The 26,127-nt window shown below is 48.7% G+C and overlaps 1 protein-coding gene across 1 annotated transcript; it reads left to right on the top strand.

Moving 5' to 3' along the window:
• Positions 1-26,108, top strand: USF3 (upstream transcription factor family member 3). The gene is made up of 6 exons (XM_060236848.1): positions 1-138; positions 7,662-7,723; positions 14,000-14,028; positions 14,912-14,994; positions 16,792-16,888; positions 19,582-26,108. Exons 1-6 carry the CDS (start codon positions 88-90, stop codon positions 26,094-26,096), a joined length of 6,837 nt encoding a protein of 2,278 aa, XP_060092831.1. The 5' UTR covers positions 1-87; the 3' UTR covers positions 26,097-26,108.
• Positions 26,109-26,127: the final 19 nt, after the last annotated feature.

Genomic DNA, 26,127 nt, shown 5'->3' with positions numbered 1-26,127 from the left:
GGGGCCGCGCGCGCCTGCGTGCCTCGGGATACGACGGGAGCGTGAGGGAAGGGGCGGAGGGAAGCGGAGAGGCCTCCCCGGAGGAGGATGGTCCCCGCCGTGGGGCTGCAGCTGCTGAGCCCGCCCTGTCCCCCGTCGGTGAGTCCCGCTGGTCAGGGCCCGGGCGGGGAGCAAGGGGCGCCAGAGCGCTTGCGCGCCACGAACCCCACTTCCCCCCCCCGTGGAAGCCGCCCCCTCCCCAGCCAGCCAGCCAATCAGGGGGTGTTGTGGGTCTCTCAGGGGTCCCGTCGCCGTTTGGGGCGTTGGAGGAGGAGCGCAGCCTGTCAGCCCTGGCCAGGAGGGGAGCCTCCATGGGCAGAGGCAGTGCACCTCTGTCTGCAAGCGGCCGCTGAGCCTGGTGGCGCAGAGGGAAGTTGGGCTTCTGGACTTGAAAGCTCAAGAGCCAGTTTGGTGCGGTGGCTGAGTGCATGGGTTGCTTGGAGACCCGGGTTTGATTTCCCACTCCTCCACAGGCAGCTGCTGGAGTGACCTTGGGTCAATCACAACTCTGTCAGAGCTGTTCCTCTCAAGAGAAGCTTCTGTCAAAGCTCTCTCAGCCCCACCTCCCTCACAGGCAGTGTTCCCTCTAAGCTGAGTTACTGTGAGCTAGCTCAGTTTTTTAGCCTCCAGCTCACTGCAGAACGGTTGTGCAGCACGACCCCCACCCCGTGGAAGCTGCCCCCTCTTCAGCCAGCCAATTAGGGGGTGTTGTGGGTCTCTCAGGGGTCCCGTCGCCTTTTGGGGTGTTGGAGGAGGAACGCAGCCTGCCAGCCCTAGCCAGGAGGGGAGCCTCCAGGGTCAGAGGCAGTGCACCTTTCTCTGCATGCGGTCGCTGAGCCTGCTGGCTCAGAGGGAAGTTGTGCTTTTGAACTTGACAGTGCAAGAGCCAGTTTGGCACAGTGGTGGAGTGCCTGGACCAGGGGTGGCCAAACTGTGGCTCTTTAACACATACTGTGTGGCTCTCAAAAGCCCTCACCGCTCTGTTGGCATTTGTCTCTAGATCACTTCGCCAAGCCAAGCCAGCTGGAGGCTTGGAGAATGCATTTAAAGTTGCTTTCTTTCCACTTCTCCCCCACCTATTTGCCTGCCTGCCTCCCTCCCTGCCAGCTCTTATATATCTGATGTTCATGTCTTGTGGCTGTCAAACATCTGATGTTTATTCTTGCATTAAGCAAATTTGGCCACTCCTGGCTTGGACTCTTAGCTGGGAGGACTGGGTCTGACTCCTCGCTCCCTCTGCATGCAGCTGCTGGAGTGACCTTGGGTCAGTCGTCGCTCTCTCGGAGCTGTTCTGAAGGGCAGTTTCTGTCAGCTCTCCCAGCCCCGGGTACCTCGCAGGCAATGTGCCCTCTAAGCTGCAGAGTCTTGGGAGCAAAAATTCTACTTTGTGAGCGACCGGTATTGAAGCTGTGAGCTGCTGGCTTTAAAAGCTCTTAGCTACTGCAGAAATTATTGTGCTCTGGGGTCATCCTTCCTGAGCTAAGACAATAATGTGTGAGCTGGAGGCTAAAAATCTGTGAGCTAGCGCATGCTAACTCAGCTCGGAGGGAACACTGCTCACAGGGTGTCTGTTGTGGGAAGGGGAAGGAGATTGTAAGCCACTTCTCTTGGGTAGTAAAGGGCAGGGTATAAATCCAATCTTCTCCTCCTTCAGTAGAGCCTCCGGGTGCAGAGGCAGTCACTCCTTTGAGTGTGATTCTTAACCAGAGCCTCCATGTATAGGGGTAGCCTATCTTTGAACGTATGGGGTGTCCAAAGCCGCCTTCTCCAAAGGTGGAGGTTCCTCTGATCTTGACAGCTGTAATGGAGGAGCCTCCGTGCACAGAGGTTGCGCATAGAGAGGCAGCATGGGGTAGTGGTTAGGAGTGGGGACTCTAATCTGGGAGAACTGGGTTTGATTCCCCACTCCTCCTTCCCATAGGTCAACCGCATGTTCTCTCAGAGCTGTTCTCTCAAGAGCAGCTCTCTCAACCCCACTGACCTCACAGGGTGTCCATTGCGGGGAGAGGAAGGGAAGTTGTTTGGACTCTGAGACTCTGAAGGATATAAATCCAATCCCCTTCTTCTCCTCCTCTTTTTCTTCTTCCTGTGAATGTGATTCTTAACCAAAGCCTCCATGTACAGGAGTAGCATACCTCTGAATGTGATAGCTAAATAGACCCTCTGAGTGTAAATACAGTTGAGCCTCTATTTGTGGTGTCTCAGTGGAACTTCCACGCACAACGGCAGTCGTTCTTTTGAAATGTCACTTAAATGGAACCTCTGATGTGTAGAGATAGCATACCTCTAAATGTAATCGCCAGGGCTTTTTATTTTGTAGCAGGAACTTCTTTGCATATTAGGCCACACGCTCCTGATGTAGCCAGTCCTCCAAGAGCTTACAATAGGCCCTTTACTAAGGGCCCTGTAAGCTCTTGCTGGATTGGCTACACCAGGGGTGCGTGGCCTAATATGCAAAGAAGTTCCTGCTACAAAAAAGCCCTGGGAATCGCTGTATGTGCCAAGGGGGTGTCCTTCTGAATGTGGCGCCTGAATGAAACCTCCATGCGCAGCAGAGCCTCTCAGTGTGGTGACCAAATGGAGCCTGTGTGTAGGAATGTAAACTTGGTTTAGAAAAACATTTAAACAGTTTATTGTGAAAACATTAATTAGAAATAGCCTCAGATTCTTTGGGAGCCATGGTTTTATTTTGTTGCTCAATAGCAGCCTCCATGGTTCATTATTGGCCTTGATATTTACGTATGCCTTTTGCATGTATTTATAAGTAAACAGGAATATCTGCAGACCTAAAAAACAAAGGAATCATTTTCATTACAAGTTTATGCCCCTGCCTCCCCTTGTAAAGGTAGTGTGATTCTTAAGGCAGTTGCCATACACAGAAGCAATATACACAGAAGGCCTTCCTTACTGGGTCTTCTTGCCCTGACCCATACGCAAAAGCAATATATGTACACCAAACTGAGAGTCAGTTTGATGTAGTGGTTAAGTGCGCAGATTTTTATCTGGGACAACCAGGTTTGATTCCCCACTCCTCCACTTGCGGCTGCTGGAATGGCCTTGGGTCAGTCATAGCTCTCGGAGGAATTGTCCTTGAAAGGGCAGCTGCTGTAGGAGCTCTCTCAGCCCCACCTACCTCACAGAGTGTCTGGTGTGTGTGGGGAAGGTAATTATGACTGCTCTGAGATTCAGAATATAGGGCGGGATATAAATCCAGTGTCCTGTTGTTCCTCCTCCTTCTCCCCTCCTCCACCTTTGGCAGCCAGCACCATCCCGGAGGCTGTGGATTTCTTTTTGAAACAAGAGTCTTGTGAGGAGGGTCTTAATAGAGCAGGATATGAGCTGCCAGTCACCTGCAGTGGAAATGTAACATACTCCCAATATGTTTTCCTCTTGGCTTGACAGGGAGCATGATTGTGGGATGATGATGTGCAGATGGTCCCCCCAAAATCCCCCTTTCGTCTGGTCTCAGAATCAGACCGAAAGTTCCACCTGAAAGCTAGCCCCAGTTAATATAAGGAAGATAACCTGTGAAAAGAAAGGAGGCAGAGGACCGAATGAGATCGGATGGGCAGGGCCACGCTTGCTAGTCTTGTCAGAATGCGCATGACTGCTTGAAGCTTCTTGTTTGAAGCAAGAGGTGTGAGGGGGAGAAAGCTCTCCGCTGAGTCCATCGTCTCTTGATCGTTTCGTGCACTTTGAAAACAGGTGATTGTCAAACCATTTCTTTCCTTTTTTGTTTTAAGCCCTGACACAGAGGGACTTTGAGGAAACAAGTGGTACCATTTGCCCCAAAAGCCATCCCTGGTGCTGATCGTGTCCCTGAGGCGGGCTCACAGCTTACCCTTTCCTCTAGCAGTAGTGGCTCTTTCAAGGTGGGAACCGCCCGCTAGCCACAGGCCTCTCCAGGCGAGGGCCACGTTGCCCTCCTTCCTGGAATGTGGGGAAGGTGCCACGCCAGAGGGTGGTGCTCAGAAGAGCCGCAGGCGGCATGTCAAATGGCCACGTGGAGCTCCTGAGCTGCTGAATGAATGTCACAGGTGCAGCCCCCCCCCCCAAAAAAGAAAAATTGTCACTGCTGTAACAGTTGGCATTAGGATCTCAGAGATTCAACTTGGGCGCTTTTTATTATGTTTCAGTAGGCAGAATGCCCCTTAATCTTATCTGCTACGTGAGATCCTTTTAGACAGAAGATACCTAGGATTGGGCCGGGGGTGGCCAGTTTGGTGTAGTGGTGAAGCGTGCGGACTCTTATCTGGGAGAACCGGGTTTGATTCCCCACTCCTCCACTTGCACCTGCTGGCATGGCCTTGGGTCAGCCATAGCTCTGGCAGAGGTTGTCCTTGAAAGGGCAGCTGCTGTGAGAGCCCTCTCAGCCCTGCCCACCTCACAGGGTGTCTGTTGTGGGGGAGGAAGGGAAAGGAGATTGTAGGCCGCTCAGAGACTCTGTCCTTGAAAGGGCAGCTGCTGGGAGAGCCCTCTCCAGCCCCACCCACCTCACAGGGTGTCTGTTGTGAGGGGAGAAGACATAGGAGATTGTAAGCCGCTCTGAGTCTCTGATTCAGGGAGAAGGGCAGGATATAAATCTGCAATTCTTCTTCTTAATGTAAGAGCCACGTAGAATAAACATCAGATGTTTGAGAGTCCCAAGATGGGAAGGAAGGAAGGAAAATAGATGAGGGAGGGAGGGGGAAGGGAAGCAACTTTAAATGCATTCTCCAAGTTGCCAGCTGGCTTGGAGAAGAAATTTAAAGAGAGACATGCCTTCTCCATGAGGTGGTAGTGGCTTCAAGAACCACACAATATGTGTAAAAAGAGCCACACGTGGCTCCCAAACAGGGTTCCCTCTAAGCTGAGTTAACGTGAGCTAGCTCACAGATTTCTAGCCTCCAGCTCACACATTCCTGTCTTAGCTCAGGAAGGATGACCCCAGAGCACAATAATTTCTGCAGTAGCTCAGAACTTTAATGCCAGGAGCTCACAAAGTAGAATCTTTGCTCACAAGACTCTGCAGCTTAGAGGGAACGTTGCTCCCAAGCTGTAGTTAGAACATAAGAACATAAGAGAAGCCATGTTAGATCAGGCCAATGGCCCATCCAGTCCAACACTCTGTGTCACACAGTGGCCAAAAATGTTTTATATATATATACACACACTGTGGCTAATAGCCACTGATGGACCTCTGCTCCATATTTTTATCTAAACCCCTCTTGAAGGTGGCCATGCTTGTGGCCGCCGCCACCTCCTGTGGCAGTGAATTCCACATGTTAATCACCCTTTGGGTGAAGAAGTACTTCCTTTTATCCGTTTTAACCTGTCTGCTCAGCAATTTCATCGAATGCCCACGAGTTCTTGCATTGTGAGAAAGGGAGAAAAGTACCTCTTTCTCTACTTTCTCCATCCCATGCATTATCCTGTAAACCTCTATCATGTCACCCCGCAGTCGACGTTTCTCCAAGCTAAAGAGTCCCAAGCGTTTCAACCTTTTGCAAGATTGTAGAAGATGATATAGCTTAATCCATTTTTTAAAACTTAAGGATCTGTGATTCGGTTGAATTTCTAAGATACGATAGTCTTGTGAGTCTGTGTATTTTGCATTATGCAGGGTAACATTTGTTGATCATAGAGCCTGATCGGATAAATAATTTCTCAGAAGCAGGTTGTTTGCTTAAGAGTGTCTACAACTGGAGCCTGATTGTTTAAAGTTCCATCGTCTCTGCTTTTAAAAGGAGCGGGAAAGTAAAATTAAGGGACGTGCCAAATCCCTTTTCCGCGTGCGTGTTCTGGGCTTTCCACAGCTCTTTGCAGTTCATCTCTGTAGGTATTTATAGTCTGCTTTTCCTGCGGAGAGTCACAGCGAGGGTTGCCAATCTGGGGGGGGGGGGATCCCCTGGTTTGGAGGCCCTCCCCCCACCTGCGTCAGGGTCATCAGAAAGCAGAAAGAAAAATGTCTGCTGGCCACTCCTTTATTCCCTATGGAGACTGATTCCCATAGGGTATAATGGTGAATTGATCTGAGGGGGCTGGTTTTTTTTGAGGCAAAGGGACCAAATTTTCAGCATAGCATATGTTCCTTCTCTTCAAAACACCGTCCAAGTTTCAAAAAGATTGGACCAGGGGGTCCAATTCTGTGAGCCCCAAAAGAAGCTGCCCCTATCCATTATTTCCAGTGGAGAGAAGGCATTTAAAAGGTGTGCGGTCCCTTTAAATGTGATGGCCGGAACCCCCTTTGGAGTTCAGTTATGCTTGTCACAGCCTTGCTCCTGGCTCCACCCCCAAAGTCTCCTGGCTCCACCCCCAACGTCCCCAGGCATTTCTTGAATTGGCAACCCTAATCAGGGCCGATTCAGCAATGTAGCAATGCAACAGAAACAATATAAGACATATAATAAACTTTTTGATAAGATTGACATACAGGCAGGGCTTTTTTGGTAGAAAAGACCCAGCAGGAGCTCATTTGCATATTAGGCCACACCCCCTGACACAAAGCCAGCCAGAACTGCATTCCTGTGCGTTCTTGCTCAAGAAAAAAGCGCCCTACATACAGGTATAGAACGTTGCAATAGAAACAGAGCAAGAAATGCAAAAACTGGAATACAGGAGTCAGAAAGCACTATGAAGACAAGAAATGTGTACGAGGAACAGCACCACAAACTGTAGCCTTTGTGCTTGTGTAATAACTTTGTCCCGAACGATCCTCATTCTCCTATTTTGGATCTATCAGCTCTGGGGAAACTGATATGTAATGGAGTTTCTTCCTGGTTTCCCTTCCAGGGATTTCTGAATCAGAGAATTAGAAAGGATTCAAAGACCCTCTCCTCAGCCTCCACAAGTCAGGTGCATCATTCCACAGATCACCCAGAGCTGTTCAGACTGCACAACGCCAGAGGCTGAGAACCCAGTAGCGCATTCTTCCCTGTATATCAGGGGTGGCCAAACTTGTTTAATGTAAGAGCCACACAGAATAAACATCAGAAGTTTGAGAGCCACAAGACAGGAAGGAAGGAAAATAGATGAGGGGGGAAGAGGTGGAAAGAAAGCAACTTTAAATGCATTCTCCAAGCTGCTGGCTGGCTTGGCTTGGATAAGTGATTTAAAGAGACAAATGCCTTCTCCAAACTGGCCTGCAGGGCAGTAAGGGCTTCAAGAACCACATCATATTTGTGAAAGAGCCACGTGGCTCCTGAGCCACAGTTTGGCCACCCCTGCTATATATTATGGTGCCCAGAAAATGGTCGCACACAGGGGTGGAATTCTAGCAGGAGCTCCCTCGCATATTAGGCCACACACCCCTGATGTAGCCAATCCTCCAAGAGCTTACAAGGCTCTTTTTTTGTAAGCTCTTGGAGGACTGGCTGCACCAGGGGTGTGTGGCCTAATATGCAAAGGAGCTCCTGCTAGAATTCCACCCCTGCTCACACACAGTCTTGCACTAGCAAAGTGGGGATAGAATTATTTGGGACTTAGCTCAAGGGCTTGCTGCAGTCTTTTCTTTCTGCAAGTGGAATTTTTACGCGACAAGAAGCCAGCGGGAACTGAGCTGCAAAGAAGCCACACAGAGTCAGGGTTTCCAGACACACGCTGGTGCTTTTATAATCGTTGGGAATTTTCTTTTCTCTCCTTAGATCCTCCTCTCTCAAACCATGCCAGAGATGACTGAAAAAACGCCCTTGAAGAAGCCACACCGGTAATTATGTGTGTCCAGATTGCCGAAGGAAAATGCTTTGGAGAATCCCTTTTATTCATTCCTCCATAACAGTGGGGCGGGCTATCTTTGAACGTGTCCTCAAGAGCCAGGGGGACTTTGAGAAGACCCTGTTGTGAGGAATATAGATCTAGGAAAGGAAAGGTCCCCCTGTGCAAGCACCAGTTGTTTCCGACTCTGGGGTGACGTTGCTCTCACAACGTTTTCACGGCAGACTTTTTACGGGGTGGTTTGCCCTTGCCTTCCCCAGTCCTCTACACTTTCCCCCCAGCAAGCTGGGGACTAATTTGACCGACCTCAGAAGGATGGAAGGCTGAGGTCAACCTCAAGCCGGCTACCTGAAAACCCAGCTTTCGCCGGGGATCGAACTCCGGTCGTGAGCAGAGCTTAGGACTGCAGTACTGCAGCTTTACCACTCTGCCCCACGGGGCTCTTTAAATATAGATCTAACACGACTGCAAACACAGATCTCTCACCTTTGATGTGATAATTTCAGGGTACTAACCATAACAATAAATATCCATTGATCACTTGCTTGAAGTATCAATACTAAAACATGGACGATAACAGAAATTACATTTGCTCAATCAATGAGCTGGTTGCTAGGACATCTCTGATTCTTGACAGGGAAACAAACATTTGTTCATTCCTAGTTTTTTGAAACATTGTTGTAGCCAGGGCTTTTTTTTTGTAGCAGGAACTCCTTTGCATATTAGGCCACACACCCCTGATGAACATATGAAGCTGCCTTCTACTGAATCAGACCTTTGGTCCATCAAAGTCAGTATTGTCTTCTCAGACTGGCAGCGGCTCTCCAGGGTCTCAAGCTGAGGTTTTTCACACCTATTTGCCTGGACACTTTTTTGGAGATGCCAGGGATTGAACCTGGGACCTTCTGCTTCCCAAGCAGATGCTCTACCACTGAGCCACCGTCCCTCACCGTCCCTGATGTAGCCAATCCTCCAGGAGCTTACAGGGCTCTTTGTACAGAGCCGAATTGTAAGCTCCAGGAGGATTGGCTACATCAGGGGTGTGGCCTAATATGCAAAGAAGTTCCTGCTACAAAAAAGTCCTGGTTTTAGGAAAGAAAACTGAGAGAAATTGAAGTGAAGATTAAGGAATGATTCAACAGTGTTTTTGTTCCTTAATGAAAAATATTAGATTTTTTTTTGCCATTATAAACATAAGTATTTTGGCCTTTAAAAATCTTTTTGTCTGATATCAGAATCTTCCATAGAAGAAAGTAATCTACATTTCTGAGATTTCAGCTAATGGCTTCAATGATCCTGGTTAGTCATCTACATAGAAGAAAACTGCTATAACAGGGGGGGGGGGTCAAACTCATTTGTTATGAGGGCCAGATCTGACATAAATGAGACCTCGTTTGACCGGGCCATGTGTGTCATCAAATGTAATGCCAGGTAGCCAAAATATAAACTTTACAAAGGACATAGACAAAAAGAATTAAAGATGTTTAAAAAAAACTTAAAGCATGCTTAAAACATTAGTACTTGTTAATGGTGCTTTCTTTGTAACTCTCCCATGCAATCCAGCGGACTGGGCAAAGGAAGCTCTGGCTCTTTCCTTCCTTCCCCAGGGGGACCAGGAGGGGGAGGAGCCTCAGCCGATAGAAGGGAGAGAGGCTTGGCTCAGTAGCTCTGCTGTGTTATTGAGACAGCCTGGTAAAGTAAGCTATCCCTCTTCCCCTTCCTCCCCAAGACAGGAGGCTCAGCCAATTGAGAAAGTAGAGGCTTTGCTTTGTCGCTCCTGTGCCGTCGAACAAGCCTGGCAGAGCAAGCTGTGATGCAGAAGGAAGCAGATGACAGCCAGTTGCTCAGGGGCCTGATAGGAGCCCTTTGGGGGCCTGATTCAGCCCCTGGGCCACATGTTTGACACCCCTGTGCTATAGCTTGCTGGTTCCTAAAGATTGTGGGGCTGAATCAAGCAGTTTTTCTGAAATAATTTTTTTTCAAAAACAAATTTTTTTTAATGACCAAGAAGACATTGCTTTGGCTTTGCACTGTTTAAGTAAAATATTTTGATAGGCTTTAAAAAAAAGAGTGCATTTTGATGAGGCAGTCTGAATTTCTTTTTCCTCCTTGCAAAGTGTAACTGTACGTGTTTTCCTTGCTGTGCGCTCTGTGGCCATTTCTCACATTTGGAATGACAGAGCAGAGGGAAATGGCATTAAAAACGTTTATGCAGCTGCTGGATCCAAGCTCCATCAAAATGGCAAGGGAACTGCTCAGTCCACATAATCCAGCTCTGCACAGTTCTGCAGAAAGGGAGCAGAGGGGATGCCTTTCGCACTGACTAACTTGGCCATTTGGGAACTGGCTCTGGAATGTTAAATATTCCAAGCTATTTCTGGCCCTGGAAGCCGGAGAAGCCACATGATTCAGGGTGGGGAGTGGGGACAGCATATATGATCTGTCACATGCATCACGAAGGCAGCAAAGCAAAAGGGCTGTCAGTCAAAGGCACAAAATAGGGGTATGATCGGTTTCCACCAGCCTGAAGCCATCTTGGATAACCGTATTGATTCGCTTGCCATATTTTGGTTTAAGACAGCTGCTCCTTTAAGGTGCTTTCTAGTTAACTGGAGAGCCAGTTTGGTGCAGTGGTTAAGTGCGCAGACTCTTACCTGGGAGAACTGGGTTTGATTCCCCGCTCCTCTATTTGCACCTGCTGGAATGGCCTTGGGTCAGCCATAGGCAGTTTGGCGTAGTGGTTAAGTGTGCAGACTCTTATCTGGGAGAACCGGGTTTGATTCCCCACTCCTCTACTTGCAGCTGCTGGAATGGCCTTGGGTCAGCCGTAACTCTCGCACAGCTGTCCTTGAAAGGGCAGCTGCTGTGGGAACTCTCTTAGCCCCACCTACCTCGCAGGGTGTCTGTTGTGGGGGAGGAAGGTAAAGGAGATTGTGAGCTGCTTTGAGATTCAGAGTGGAGGGCGGCATAAAAATCCAATATAATCTTCTTCATCATTGTGAAGTTTGAGAGTCATCAAAGAAAGCCTATCTGATGTTGTTTCCCTGCTGTGCGATTTTTGAGAGAAATCGGATTGTGGTCTTGTTTCTCCGTTTACTGAAATAGGCTTTTGATTTACCTGTGTGGTGTTTGAAGTGGGGGGGGGGGGTGGAGGGAAACCCTAGTACTTTCTGGAACATCTGAGACTTGAAGTTTCTAGTAATTCCTTCCCCCCTTCCAGGAATCTGAGACCAGCTTGTTTTATTGTGAGGTTTAATTATAAGGTTGCCAATCCCCAGTTGGGGACAGGGGATCCCCCAGTTTGGAGGCCCTCCCCCCTGCTTCAGGGTCATCAGAGGGGAGGGAAATGTCTGCTGGGTACTCCATTATTCCCTATGGAGACTGGTTCCCATAGGTTATAATTGAGAATGGGTTTGTGGGTATCTGGGGCTTCAGGGGGGGGGGGCTGTGTTTTGAGGTAGAGGCATCAAATTTACAGCATAGCATCTGGTGCCTCCCAAGTTTCAAAAAGATTGGGCCAGGGAGTCCAATTCTATGAGCGCCCCCCCCCCCCAAAAAAAGTGCCCTGTCCTTCATTATTTACAAATAGAGGAAAGGCATTTAAAAGGCACACAGTCCCTTTCAGTGTGATGGCTAGAACTTCCTTCAGAGTTCAGCTGTGCTTGCGACACCCTTGCTCCACCCCCAAATCCCCCCTCCCCCGAGATTTCTTGGATCTGGCAGCCCAAGGATTAAATAGGCTGTGTATAGCAGGGGTGGCCAATGGTAGCTCTCCAGATGTTTTTTTTTTTTTGCCTACAGCTCCCATCAGCCCCAGCCATTGGCCCTGCTGGCTGGGGCTGATGGGAGTTGTAGGCAAAAAACATCTGGAGAGTTACCGTTGGCCACCCCTGGTGTATTACAGAACATGCAGCTAAGAAGAAGAAGAAGAAGAAGAAGAAGGACAATGACATTGGATTTATATTCCGCCCTCCACTCAGAGTCGCAAAGCGGCTCACAATCTCCTTTATCCTCCTCCCCCACAACAACAGATGGGTGGGGCCGGAGAGGGCTCTCACAGCAGCTGCCCTTTCAAGGACCACTCTGCGAGAGCTATGGCTGGCCCAAGGCCATACCAGCAGCTGCAAGTGGGAGGAGTGGGGAATCAAACCCGGTTCTACCAGATAAGAGTCCGCGCACTTAACCACCACACCAAACTGGCTCTCGTGTCGAGTGGAAGCGAATGGAAAACCCATTGTTCATTATCCAATTTAAGAAACTATAAAGGTCAAGGTGGTCCCCTGTGCGAGCACCAGTCGTTTCCGACTCTGGGGTGACGTTGCTTGCACAACGTTTTCACAGCAGGCTTTTTTACGGGGTGGTTTGCCGTTGCCTTCCCCAGTCTTTTACACTCCCCACCCCCAGCAAGTTGGGGACTCATTTGGCCGACCTCAAAAGGATGGAAGGCTGAGTCAACCTGGAGCCGGCTAGCTGAGCCCAGCTTCTGCCAGGAACGAACTCAGGTCCTGAGCAGAAGGCTCCGACTGCGGTACTGCAGCTTTACCACTCTGCGCCACGGGGCTCGGTCAACGCTAAAGCTAGCCCACTGAAGCTAAGCAGGGTCAGCCCTGGTTTGTATTTGGATGGGAGACCACCAAGGAAGCCCAGGGACGCTGTGCAGAAGCGAGCAGTGGGAAACCGCCTCTGAGTGTCTCTTGCCTTGAAAACCTTACAGGGTGGCCAGAAGTTGACTGTGACTTGACGGTGCTTTCTACCACCACTAAAGTATAAAAAAGCAGGCCCCTTTGTTGTTTCTGGAGGCGTGGCCATATCTCTTAGCTCCAGTACCCACTGGACAGCCTATATGTGTGCCATATAGTAAGGATAAGGTTTGTGGGGAGGGACGGCTCAGTGGTAGAGCATCTGCTTGGTAAGCAGAAGGTCCCAGGTTCAATCCCTGGCATCTCCAATTTAAAAGGGTCCAGGCAAGTAGGCGTGAAAAACCTCAGCTTGAGACCCTGGAGAGCCGCTGCCAGTCTGAGAAGACAATACTGACTTTGATGGACCAAGGGTCTGACTCAGTAGAAGGCAGCTTCATATGTCCATATGTGCGTGATTGCGGGGTTACGATTGGGTTTAAATCCATGCCAGGCTACCCTTTTTTCCCCCTAGCCACTTTTGAAGGCCCGGTAAGAGGGGCAGCCTCCTGGCTGAAAGCTTAAACGGGATAAGGAATTTGTTGTCTCATCCACAGCATGGAGATTTTGATGTGAGGTTTTAAGAGAGCCAGTTTGGTGTTGTGGTTAAGTGCGTGGACTCTTATCTGGGAGAACCGGGTTTGATTCTCCACTCCTCCACTTGCACCTGCTCGAATGGCCTTGGGTCAGCCATGGTTCTCGTAGGAGTTGTCCTTGAAAGGGCAGCTTCTTGGAGAGCTCTCTCAGCCCCACCCACCTCACAGGGTGTCTGTTGTGGGGGAGGAAGGTAAAGGAGATTGTGAGCCACTATGAAACTCTGAGTTCAGAGAGAGGGAAAGGAAAGGTCCCCCTGTGCAAGCACCAGTCGTTTCCAACTCTGGGGTGACATTGCTTTCACATTTTCACGGCAGACTTTTTACAGGGTGATTTGCCATTGCCTTCCCCAGTCATCTACACTTCCCCCCCAGCAAGCTGGGCGCTCATTTTACCGACCTCGGAAAGATGGAAGGCTGAGTCAACCTCGAGCCGGCTACCTGAAAACGCAACTTCCACCGGGGATCGAACTCAGGTCGTGTGCAGAGCTTAGGACTGCAGTACTGCAGCTTTACCACTCTGCGCCACGGGGCTCTTCTCAGAGAGAAGGGCAGGTTATAAATCAAACACCTTCTTCTAATTATGCAGGTTTTTTGTCCACCTTTATCAAATCCCCTTTACTTTCATCTCGGCAAAAAACTAAACTTGGCCAGACTGGCCTTAAAGAAAAAACGACGTGTTAGGAAGGAGAATTGGGTTATGTATATTTTATGGCTTGAATCGGTTGGATCCAAAGAGCCATAAGGCCAACGGCGAGGCGAAATGATGAGCTTCTGTTGAATGGAGGGAACCATCTCTTCCCATCTCTTTCCCTCCTCCTGACACCCCGAAAAGCTACTGCTAGGGACTGGGGACTCAGGAATAGTATGGATGGCAGCCCCAGGGTACAGGTGGGCAGATTTAATGGAGATTTAATGGAGGACCCCCCCTCCAAGCAGCTGTGGAAGCGTAGTTGTAGCTTCCCTTGTAATGGCGTGCGTGTGATCTTTTTTTTGCAGAAAGAAAAACCGCGAGACACACAATGCAGGTAAGCAGCTTTGATGTTTTTTTTAAACAGAGGCTCGATGGTCACCTGACAGCAATGCTGCTCCTGGGAACTGAGACAGATCGTACGGGGGGACGGTAGGAATGGATGAGCCAGTGCTTGGCTCTCGCGGCGGTAATGTTGATTGCCACTTTGGGGTCAGGATGCAGTTTTCTCCAGGGCAGTTTGGACAGGGATCCTGTGGGAGGGGTTGCCACCTTTGGGGAAGGAGCAGGGGTCACTGGGGGGGTGTGGTGGAAAAGGTAGTTGTGAAGTTTCTGCATTGTGCGAGGGATTGGACTAGACAACTGCGGGGTGACATGATAGAGGTTTACAAGATAAATGCATGGGATGGAGAAAGTAGAGAAAGAAGTACTTTTCTCCCTTTCTCACAATACAAGAACTCGTGGGCATTCGATGAAATTGCTGAGCAGACAGGTTAAAATGGATAAAAGGAAGTACTTCTTCACCCAAAGGGTGATTAACATGTGGAATTCACTGCCACAGGAGCTGGTGGCGGCCACAAGTATAGCCACCTTCAAGAAGGGTTTAGATAAAAATATGGAGCACAGGTCCATCAGTGGCTATTAGCCACAGTGTGTGTGTGTATATAAAATTTTTGGCCACTGTGTGACACAGAGTGTTGGACTTGATGGGCCATTGGCCTGATCCAACATGGCTTCTCTTATGTTCTTATGTACGACCCGGGAGGTCCTTTCCGATTCTTATGATTCTCTGTTTGTGTGGCCAGATTGGGTTGGGCAGTCCTCTCTGGATTTTTAAGTAAAGCGTGTCAATTTTCAGTCTAAAGAGAAGGCCTCGTCGTTTCTGCTGTGTGTTTTGGCAAGTCTAGGTATATGAACTCTTTGCTTTCTGTTTCCCCTAGTGGAGCGGCACCGGAAGAAGAAGATCAATGCTGGAATAAACAGAATCAGCGAGCTCATTCCATGTTCCCCAGCATTGAAACAGGCAAGTGGGTGCTTAAAAATATACACATTTTCTCCCTGGAACTAGCTAACATGGTTCTGCTTCCCTGTCTACATTAGTTCCTTGCGCCAGACGAAAGCACCATCCCTAGAGAACCGGTTCCGTGGCATCTGTCCCATGGTTTCCCCTTATTTGTACCCTTATTGGTTTTTTTGGTTGTTGAAAAGGCCCAGCAGGAACTCATTTGCAGATTAGGCCACACCCCTGATGGCACTGTTGTCTCGTGCGATACTTTTATGCAGGAAAAGCCCAGCAGGAACTCAGGTGCACATTAGGCCACACCCCCTGATCCAAGCCAGCCGGAACTGCGTTCCTGTGTGTTCCTGCTCAAAAAAAAAGCCCTGCCCTTATTTATTTACAAACTGTATCCGGATTCATGGATCAAGATGGGTAGCCGTGTTAGTCTGTCTCTAGCAGCCGAAGATAGCAAGAGTCCAGTGGCGCTTTAAAGACTAACAAAATTTGTGGCAGCTTTCGTGAGTCACTGCTCACTTTGTCAGAAGAGCCAGCTTGGTGCAGTGGTTTAGAGTGGCGGACTGGGTTTGATTCTCCACTCCTCCACATGAAACCAAGGACTCTTTCAGACCCACCTACCTCACAGGGTGTCTGTTGTGGGGGAGAGGAAGGGAAGGTGATGATACGCCGCTTTGAAACTCCTTTGGGTAGTGAAGGGTGGAGTATAGAACCGGCTTTTCTACTTCTAATACCTAAGAGCCTTCCTAGGTTGAAGGAGCGCTGGGCATGTTTAGCCTGGAGAGGCGGCGGCTGAGAGGTGATAGGATCACCATCTTCAAGTCCTTGAAGGGCTGTCCTATAGAGGATGGTGTGGAATTGTTTTCTGTGGGCCCAGAAGGTAGGACCAAAACCAATGGGTTGAAATTAAATCAAAAGAGTTTCCGGCTCAACATTAGGAAGAACTTCCTGACTGTTAGAACAATTCCTCAGTGGAACAGGCTTCCTCGGGAGGTGGTGGGCTCTCCTTCTGTGGAGGTTTTAAACAGATGGCCGTCTGACAGCAATGAAGATCCTGTGAATTTAGGGGGAGGTGTCTGTGAGTTTCCTGCATCGTGCTGGGGGTTGGACTAGATGACTCTGGAGGTCCCTTCCAACTCTATGATTCTACTCATTTCATGCATTCTCTTTCTGGTTTTGTTTCAAATCGATCCCATGGATCCATTCCACTAGCCAAGGTGCTCTCCTCCAGCAGAAGCAGCCTTTGAAACCCGGATGGCTAGCCCCGTTTCTTAAATGATTCAAAGGGTATATGTTTGTAAGGAAACGCCGCCTGATTCCCCACTAGGCTTGTCCCGGCATCGGAGCTCTTTTTCCCCTGACGCTTCCATCGGATTTTGCCCAAGCTGCCCCAGGGCTGCGACTTGCCTCGCCTCTTTCCCGTGGCAAGCAAGATCCTCTGAAAACCGTTTTCCGCTTGCTGCGGGAAAGAGGCGGGGTGAGTCGCAGCTTGTGTGAAATCGGACGGAAGCGTCAGGGGAAAAAGAGCTCCGATGCCGGAACTAGCCTAGTGGGGAATCGGTCACATAGTTCAGAAGAGATACACGATTGTGCTAGGATTGGCTCGTGCTAGTGTGATTTTAGTAGTTTGCCGGGTTTGCTCTGTGGGAAGATGGGGGGCAATAGGAAACCTCTTTTCAGTTGAATACGGGAAATCTTTTAGATGCTGATGGGCAAATGGTCCTCCTGGAGAGCAAACCCGCGTGAGGTTGCAAAGGGTGTGGGTCGACCCTCTCTGTCCCTGACGATCCCCACGTTCCTTTCCAGAGCAAGATCATGATTCTCGATCAAGCGTATAAGTATATAACGGAAATGAAGAGGCAGAATGATGAGCTCCTGTTGAATGGAGGGAACCAGGAGCAAGGTAAGGAGGAGACTGTGTTCAACAGGGGGGGGAGGGGGGGTTCGGCTGGCCCTTGTGTGATCGAAAGGGACGCCCTAGAGTGGAGGTGGCCAAACCTGCTTAACGTTAGAGGCACATAGAATAAATGTCAGCTATTTGAGAGCTGGGAGGAAGGGAAGGAAGGAAGGAAGGAAGGAAGGAAGGAAGGAAGGAAGGAAGGAAGGAAGGAAGGAAGGAAGGAAGGAAGGAAGGAAGGAAGGAAGGAAAATAAATGGGGAGGGAGAGGTGGAAATAAAGCAACTTTAACTGTAAACTCATTCTCCAAGCTGATGCTGTGGCTAAGACGGGCAGCACACATATCTCATCTTCGCTGGCCCTTCCTTCCTCAGGGTGAGAGATGGGAGGGGGCGAGGCTTTTTCTAGGCCATTTTGTTCTCCCCATCCAATCCCTGCCAGTATTTATTGCATAATTCAGTAAAGAATTTTTTTACCGGATCAAAAACTGGACTTGGCCTCAGCCTCCACGACTGAATTTGTTTCTGCCCTTCTCCTTAGAAGCCATTACATGGCAGCTCAGTGCGTTATTTGTTTTCTCCTCTAAACCGTTTCCAATCTTTTCTTAAAATATCTGCACTTGCTGATTTTGCATTTTGCTAAAAACACCTGGCTTTGGGTGTGCAAGTTATGTTTTCTCCACTGGGGGTCAAAAGCACCTTTCATGTACAGAAGCTACAGACGTTACCAAACGAATCAACTCAGTCCTAGATAAATGACAAATTAGGGTATTTTTGAAATTAAATTGCCTTTTATTGATATTGGAACAATTTTCTTGAGCGCGTAGTTTGTTGGGCTTGACAGAACACTGACTTGTGTATGAGAAGATTCCTGGCTTTTAATGTGACTAAATTACCCTCTTCCTTAGAAAAGCCAATGTGAATTGGAACTATTAAAAAAAATCAATAGAATTCATCATGAATCTTTCCTTTGAGAGAAAATGCAAGCTTGTTTTTTTCTCCAAACTAGGGTCGATTTGATTTGAATAAAATTGATTTAAATCACAATTTAAATCACTAGTCAGTGAGACTTGATTTAAATCATGGTTTTCTACATAAAGACACATTCTTGCTGGTTGTTATAACCTTAATATGTACAACCTAGAAGCTTACATTTTCAAATAATAGCTTCTTAGGTTAGTTTTAGAGTTCTATCGGACAATGATGATTGTTTGGTTATTTACCACTTGATATCAGGGGTGGCCAGCGGTAGCTCTCTAGATGTTTTTTGCCACAACTCCCATCAGCCCCAGCCATTGGCCATGCTGGCTGGGGCTGATGGGAGTTGTAGGCAAAAAAGATCTGAAGAGCTACCGCTGGCCACCCCTGATATAGATAATTATGAAATCATTGCGAGGTGAACTGTCTCCAGTTTCATAGGTTAATTCCTATTTGGACAACTTTTCTGCTATACAATATTGGAAGAAGAAAAATAATCATAAATAGTTAATAATAACCATTTAAATTGTTTTATTTAACTAAGACTATAACATTATATAGCATATTTACTCTTGTATTGTTTAAACATCCATGATGCTATACTCATAAAAGATCTCAAATCTTCTGGAGTATTCTGCTCAAACGGTTTCACTTTCATTTGTACTTCTTGCCCCTCACACTTAGCCCCTGACATTCTCTGTATCCAAATCTATTCCACCCCAAGCAATCTTCCATTTGTTGAATTTATTGAAACTTAGCATTTGGGAGTTACCTAGATTTGCAGAGGAACTATAGGACTCCTCCTCAACTCTGTATGCTTATTCCAAAACATTTTTTTGCTGTTAAGTAGAGGTGTGTTGTCTCTAAAGATACAAATTCAGAGTTTTGAAAACTGCGAAACCAAGAATCTGCAATGCTATCTCCTGGATAGAAAACTTACCCAAAGTAGAAGTCTCTGGGAGAGCATGACATTGGGACTCTAATGAATGAATTAATGGAATTTATTTACAAACATGAATGTATAGTCTCATAATGCATAATTAAAAATTAACCCTTATTCCATGATAAAAAGCCTTTGAACTGTAACGTATCTTAAACGGAAAGCTATCTTTAAGGTTGATTTTTCCTCAAAAAGCATTTTATCAAACAAAATCCAATTTAAAATTTAAAAATCTGATTTAAATAAAAAAATCTGATTTAAATTAAAAAATCTGATTTAAATTTTTTAAAAATCAAGGTTATATCTTTTTTTAAAAAATTGATTTTTATCCACCCTGCTCCAGATATCAGAACCCAGGGCACTGAGGTTGTGACGGTCATTTTACATACGAGTAGTTTATTCTGACTCTTAGCCCATTGGTAGGACCTCTTTGAGGTCTCAAGCGAGGATCTTATTCCAAACAGTTCCCTGCAAATTTGTTTTTAGAACTGGTAGTCCCAAAAACTGAACCTGTGATTTTTTGTGTTCTACCAGTGAGCTATGTTCTAGATTTGTCATATAGCTTACAGTAAGTTCTTTGGAGGAGTGATGCTAAAGAGAACAAAGATGGTAGGCGTGATACATTAAGGTTTCTGTGGCTGCATGCAGAATGTATTTCAAGTATCCAGTTAGATGTCATTAGCGATAAGGTGATTCTGTATCTCAAATCGTTTAGGTTTTCCAGAATCCTTGAACAGTGAATTGAATAACATTTTTTTTTTTAAAAAAAAATTGTTTTGCAGCGGAAGAAATAAAGAAGCTCCGGGCACAACTGGACGACCTTCAGAAAGAAAATGCACGCTACATCGCGCTGTTGAAAGCCAATGACATTTGCCTTTACGACGATCCCACCATCCACTGGAAAGGGAATCTTAAAAATGCAAAAGTTTCCGTTGTTATCCCCAGCGATCAGGTGCAAAAAAAGAAAGGAAACCTCAGCAATGCGAAAGTCTCGGTTGTCATCCCCAGCGATCAGGTGCAGAAGAATATCATTGTCTATTCCAATGGCAGTCAACTGGGTGGAAATAACCAGGGGGCGTCAGTCCAAGGAATAACCTTTAACATCAGTCATAACTTACCAAAGCAAACGGCTAACGTTGTTCCCGTCCAGAGAACTTGCAATCTCGTCACTCCTGTCACCCTTTCTGGTATCTACTCTACAGAAATCAAGTCGGGGGTTGAGACTTCAGTTCCACCGTTGACACCGTGTCTACCAAATTTAGCCAAGAAAATTCTTGAGCCCTCTACCTCTGAGAACGAGCAGCGTGCGCTTACAGCCCCCAGCGCTGCTAGCTCCCAGAATGCATTAGAACCCGCAAAGATATCCCCTGGAATTCGGAACTCGCTGCAAGGTGAAGTTGCCATCACCAAACCTAAAAATGGACAAGAGAGTTCCAGGTTACTCAAGGAAACAGGTGTGCCCAACAGCATCCTTTCCTCCCTTGCTAATGCAGACATTCCACGTACTGAGCTGGCAACGGTGACCCCCAAAGAAGATTCAAGAAATACGTCCCAGGAAAACTGTGATGTTTCTGTACCTGATCTCACTTGTATTCCATCTGCCAGGTTGTCCGTCGTCGATGGCTTTCCATCAGGAACCATCTGCAAGAGTTCAGATGGGAGAAGCGGCGACGGAGCGCCAGGAACATCTGCCATGGAAATGGCGAAGGCCGTAACTGACCTCAACCCTTTGCCTGCCACCACTTTAGAAAAGTGGCCGTTTACCAGCTCTCCAGCTATTGGCACGGCAGGCTCCAAAAACATTGGTAGCCTGGCCCGCTTCACCTCGGCCGGGAACACCCAGACCACGTGGACTACTTTGCAACTCGCGGGGAATACCGTCCAGCCTCTAAACCACACTCCGTCCAGTGTAACGGCAGGCTTGTTAAACGAGCCCGTTAACACAGCTGGCACTACAGCTTGCATTCCTAATAGATGCATGGCCACCAGCGCCAGTTTGAGTAACCCTCCACCAGCGGACGAACAAACACCTGAGCAAATTGTAGTCACTTTGCCTTCCTGCCCAGCCTTACCTATGCAGCCACTCGTCGCAAAGACGCAGGTTCTTGCCCAGCTCGCAGGCAGCCTTCTGCCATTGAATCCTGCTATGCAGGTGATCCAGATGGCCCAGCCAGTGGGTACGGCTGTCGCCGCCTCGCCCGCCAATCAAAATGTCATCATTCTCCAGCCTCCCAGTGCTACCCCTTGTCCGCCTGTGTTGAGAGCTGAGGTCCCCAACCAAACCGTTAGTCAACAGATTGTAATTATACAGACTGCTAACCAGAACCCTCTCTCCCTCTTTTCTGCCCCGCCGCCTCCCCCACCTCCTGTTCGGGTGCCCGTGAACGGCGTGTCTCCTGCAGGAAGCACTAGCAACTCGATCCCAAATGCTACCGGTCCTCACATGTTTGGTGGTAAGCATCTTGTCCACATTTTACCCAGGCCGTCTTCTTCACCGTCTTCTAGCACAACGCAAACGTCTTCTGTTACAGCGTCAAATACCCAGCAGCTTCCTCAGACGGTTTCTCTGAATGGGCAGTTGTTCGCTCTGAAGCCCGTCAAGTCCTGTTCCGGAGCTTCAGACCAAGCCCCTATGCAAATAATCCAGCCTACCACCTGTGAGGATCCCAATACCAATGTTGCCCTCAATACATTTGGTGCTCTAGCTAACCTCAATCAAAGCATATCTCAAATGGCCGGGCAGAGCTGCCTGCAGCTGTCCGTCAGTCAGCCCACCAATCAGACCACCATTGCCAGCAGCCAAGCTGCACCAAACAACTGCGTTCTGCTGGCAGCGACCACCACCGCGTCCTCTTCGACAACGGAGAACAGTCTTTTAACCAGTGTTCCACATCCGGCGGATGATTCCCAGCAAAAATCTTCTGGGGATTTACTCTCTGGTTTGGGCCCAAAGCGGGCTAATAAAAAAACAAGCTCTAAAAAATGCTTAGGTGCCGGCGTCAGCCTGGCATGTCAGACTAATCCTTGCAGCAAAGATTTCAAGAAGCTTGATGGCGGGGCTGTGGAAGCAACAAGTGAGCACTCGGCAAGCAACCTCTTGCTTGAAAACATGCCTGCCAGTGTGGTAGCGCAAAGCTTAGCTCTGCCACAGTTCAGCAACAGGGGGGCACCAAACGATGCAAGCGCTTCTGAATCTCAGCCCAAAGAGAGAGCTGAACATTGTGTAGGATCCGAGCCAGCACCTGATCTGAACGCAGCTGCCGTGCCTAGATCATCAGCTCCAGAATCAGTCTTGCCGGGGCAGTTCACGGTGGCGGCTCCGGATTCCCAAGACACTGTGTCTCCGTCGCTTCAAGCGAGTAGATCTCAGACGAATAACTCAGCAACAGATTCTCAGTTAGCCGAGCCACCCCAATGTATCTCCTCCAGCCCTTCAACATTTTCTGGCTTGCCTACGACATCATCTCAGATCTCTGGGTTGTCGGTTGCAAATAACGGGGCATCTGTCGAGAGCATTCCTGGAGCAGAAACTTCAGGGGACTGCAGGGCAGGGCAAGATTGCTCTGTTGTCATTCAAGCCACAGATTTGCTCGAAGGTCAAGGTCTCACCAAGATGCTTTCTGAACTCAGTAAAGAAGGAGAAGCTGTACAAAAAACCTTCCCAGTCCGAATTGCGCACCCTGATTTCTCTGGCCAGAGCGCTAAACCAGTTCTAGACTCCAGTGATGATTTGGTGGGGAAACAAGAGGAACTCTTACTGATGAGTACCGAAGGGGAAAATCTTACACAATCTCATTCCTGCTCGTCTGAGCCAGAAGGAGGAATTGCCAACAGGCAGGCAGACTCGCCCATGTCAACCAGCTCGGGGAGCAGCTGTGGCTTCTCTGTGGCATCCATGTTGCCCGACACATGTCGGGAGAACGTTCCCAGCAGCACCTCCGTAAATACATGTAACAGCTGCACATTTTCTGAGCAAACAGATATTGTAGCTCTAGCGGCAAGAGCCATTTTTGATCAAGAGACCCTTGTGAAAGGTGCGGGAGCTATGACCCAGAGTGCTGCTCCCAAGGGTGAGGACGTAGCATCTCTAGGACAAGAAAAACCTTTCAAGTCACACACAGTTAAAGAAGCTGCCCAGATAGAAACAGCACCGAGCAGTTTTGGCAGCCAGAATTCAGCACAGATGAACATTGATAGATCAGCTGAGAAACAGAGCTGTTCTCTGAGAGTAGAAATGTCCAGTGCAAATTTGCTACCCTCCCAGTCTTCGAGTGCATCGAGCTTGAGTGTCAATAACCTCATCCATCAAAGCTGCATCATCCACCCGGCTGCAAGTTGTTCGGGTTTACCTTTGTCTTCGGATCAAGCAACTGTTCCTGCATCAGGGACGCCCTCAATGCCTGCCGCGTCATATATAAGCCAGTCCCCGGGACGATCTCCAGCCCTCATTACAGAATACGCACCAGAACAGCTGTCTGCCCTTCGAACGAGTACCATGCCGGCTCCTCCTCAGATGCGCGAACCGCACTTGAAGCAGCCAAGCCAGGAGAGCCGCAAAGATTCGGCCAAGCGGGCCGTTCAGGACGATCACCTGCTCTCCGCTCCGAAAAGACAGAAGCAGTGCCCAATGGCACCTCTGCGACTCGAAGGCATGGCCTTGCTAAACCAAGAGATCAATGTCATCGCTAACCAGACACAAATCCTTGTTGGTCAGATTGCTTCCAATTCGGCAGTGTCGGTAAGCAGTCAAGGGCACGCTGACCTTGGTCATGGCAGATTATTTCCCGCTGGCAATTTTGTGCCCCCAGCTTTGCGGCAAGCTGAAATTCAGTGTAATCCTCAGGTTTCTGTCTCGGATCAGCCTGGTCAAGCAGGGCAGCAGCACTTGCCACCCCTGCAGCACGCCCCCGCTCAAGGAATGACCCATCTTCATAGCAACCACCTGTACATAAAGCAGCAGCAGCAGCAACAGGCAGGACAGCTGAGAGACAGGCATCACCTGTACCAGCTCCAGCATCACATCCCTCATACAGAGCCACCTCTCCACTCTCAAGCCCACAACGTCCACCAGCAAAGAGTCATGCATCAAGAGGCACAGATGCAAAAGAAGAGGAACCTGATCCAAGCAGCCCAGCCTACCCAACTTGGTTTGCAGCAAAAGCATCACGGAAACGAGCAAGCACGGCAGAAGAGCAGCCAACCTCACGCCCACCACCCTCAGATCCAGCAAATGCAGCAGCACTTTGTGCCGTCCCAACCGGAGAAGAGTTGTGAGAATCCCACAGGTAACAGGACTCATCACAGCCATCCTCAGAGCCATTTGAACCCAGATGTTCTGCACCAACAGCAGCAGCCGGATGTGGGCAACAGGCAACCAGGCTCGGGAGTGTCTTCTGAACATGTAGGGGGGCACGGTCAGATGCAGAGGCTGATGACCTCTAGGGCTTTGGAGCAGCAGATGGTGTCGCAGCCCAGTATTGTCACCAGGCCGTCAGATATGACTTGCGCTCCGCATAGGCAAGAAAGAAACAGAGTTAGCAGTTACTCTGCAGAGGCACTGATTGGGAAATCCCCTTCTAATTCCGAGCAGAGAATAGGAATATCCATTCAGAGCTCAAGGGTTCCAGACCAGCTTGAAATGAGAAATTACCTCGACGTGTCCAGGAATAAAGGCTTGGCGATTCATAATATGCAAGGTCATATGTCTATGGACCATACTGTTGGGTCAGAAGTTCAAAGACTGTCTGAGTGCCAGACGTTCAAGCCAGGTGGGAGTACCCAGCAGCCTGGTGGCAACTTTGACGTGCAGTCCTCAAGGAACAGTGATATAGGTAATGCAATGCCGTCCCTCAGGGGTATGCAGACGCAGGCTTTCCGAATAGCTCAAAATGCCGGAACGTCCATAGATAGGCAAAAAAGGTTATCCTATCCTCCAGTTCAAGGGATATCGACAGGCAATCCTCTCTCCGCCTCCCGGGACAATGACAGTACTTGCCACCAAAGCTTCATGCAGAGTCTCCTTGCCCCTCACCTCGGAGATCAATCGGGTGGAAGCCAACGATCAATTTCGGAGCATCAGAGAAATCCACAGTGTGGTGCTTCTTCCATCATTGAATATAATTGTCCTCCAGGAAGGGAGAACATCCATATTCGAAGAGATGGTGAAGGGCAGAATAGGGAAAGCTGTGACATGTCTCTTGGTCCTATTAATAACAGGAGCAATTCTATAAATATTCCCTTTTCGAGCTCTTCATCTTCTGGAGATATTCAGGGTCGCAACACAAGCCCCAGCGTTTCGATTCAAAAAACAAATCCCATGAGAATGACAGAGAGCCACGGAGGCAAAGGTCCCATGAATACGCCCGTTTCAAGCAACGTGCATGGAGTCGTCCGACCAGCCCTTCCCCACCCTCCAGTCTCTCGTGGGAGCGCTGAGCAAGTCCCACCATCGGTTCGTCAACCGAATTCTTCTGTCACACAGCGCTCAAGGCATCCGCTGCAGGATAATGGCAGTTCTAAAATCCGTCAACCAGAAAGGAATCGGTCGGGGAATCAGAGACATGGGAACGCATTTGACCCTAGCCTTCCCCATCTTCCTTTGTCTGCCAGCAGCAGCATGATCCTCGGACGGCAGCAGCCTACCCTGGAGAAAAGAGGCGGCATTGTGCGATTCATGTCTGATGGCCCTCAGGTGTCTAATGATAGTGCTGCTCCGGATCAGCACAGTTTGTCTCAAAATTTTGGATTCCCTTTTATTCCAGAGGGCGGGATGAACCCCCCAATAAATGCGAATGCGTCATTCATTCCACCAGTGACTCAGCCCAGTGCTACTCGAACGCCAGCCCTGATTCCAGTAGATCCCCAAAATACGTTGCCGTCCTTTTACCCGCCGTATTCTCCTGCTCATCCCCCGCTGTCTAATGATATTTCGATTCCTTATTTTCCCAACCAAATGTTTCCTAATCCGGGCACGGAGAAGCCCAACGGTGGAGGTCTAAACAATCGATTTGGCTCTATCTTGTCTCCTCCCAGGCCAGTTGGCTTTGCTCAGCCGAGTTTCCCTCTTTTGACAGACATGGCCCCAATGCACATGGCCAATTCATCACACTTGTCCAACTTTAATTTGACTTCTTTGTTCCCAGAGATAGCTACAGCTCTTCCTCCAGACGGTTCAGCCATCTCGCCTCTGCTCTCGATAGCCAACACTTCTGCCTCTGATTCTTCCAAACAACCATCCAACCGTCCTGCTCATAATATAAGCCATATTCTGGGTCACGACTGTAGCTCAGCTGTATGAAAAGTAGTGGACTGGAAGTAGTGGGTTTCAT

The sequence above is a fragment of the Heteronotia binoei genome, chromosome 4 (assembly GCF_032191835.1).
Source record: "Heteronotia binoei isolate CCM8104 ecotype False Entrance Well chromosome 4, APGP_CSIRO_Hbin_v1, whole genome shotgun sequence".
Classification (NCBI taxonomy): domain Eukaryota; kingdom Metazoa; phylum Chordata; class Lepidosauria; order Squamata; family Gekkonidae; genus Heteronotia; species Heteronotia binoei.
This window is presented reverse-complemented; position numbering and strand designations above follow the sequence as displayed.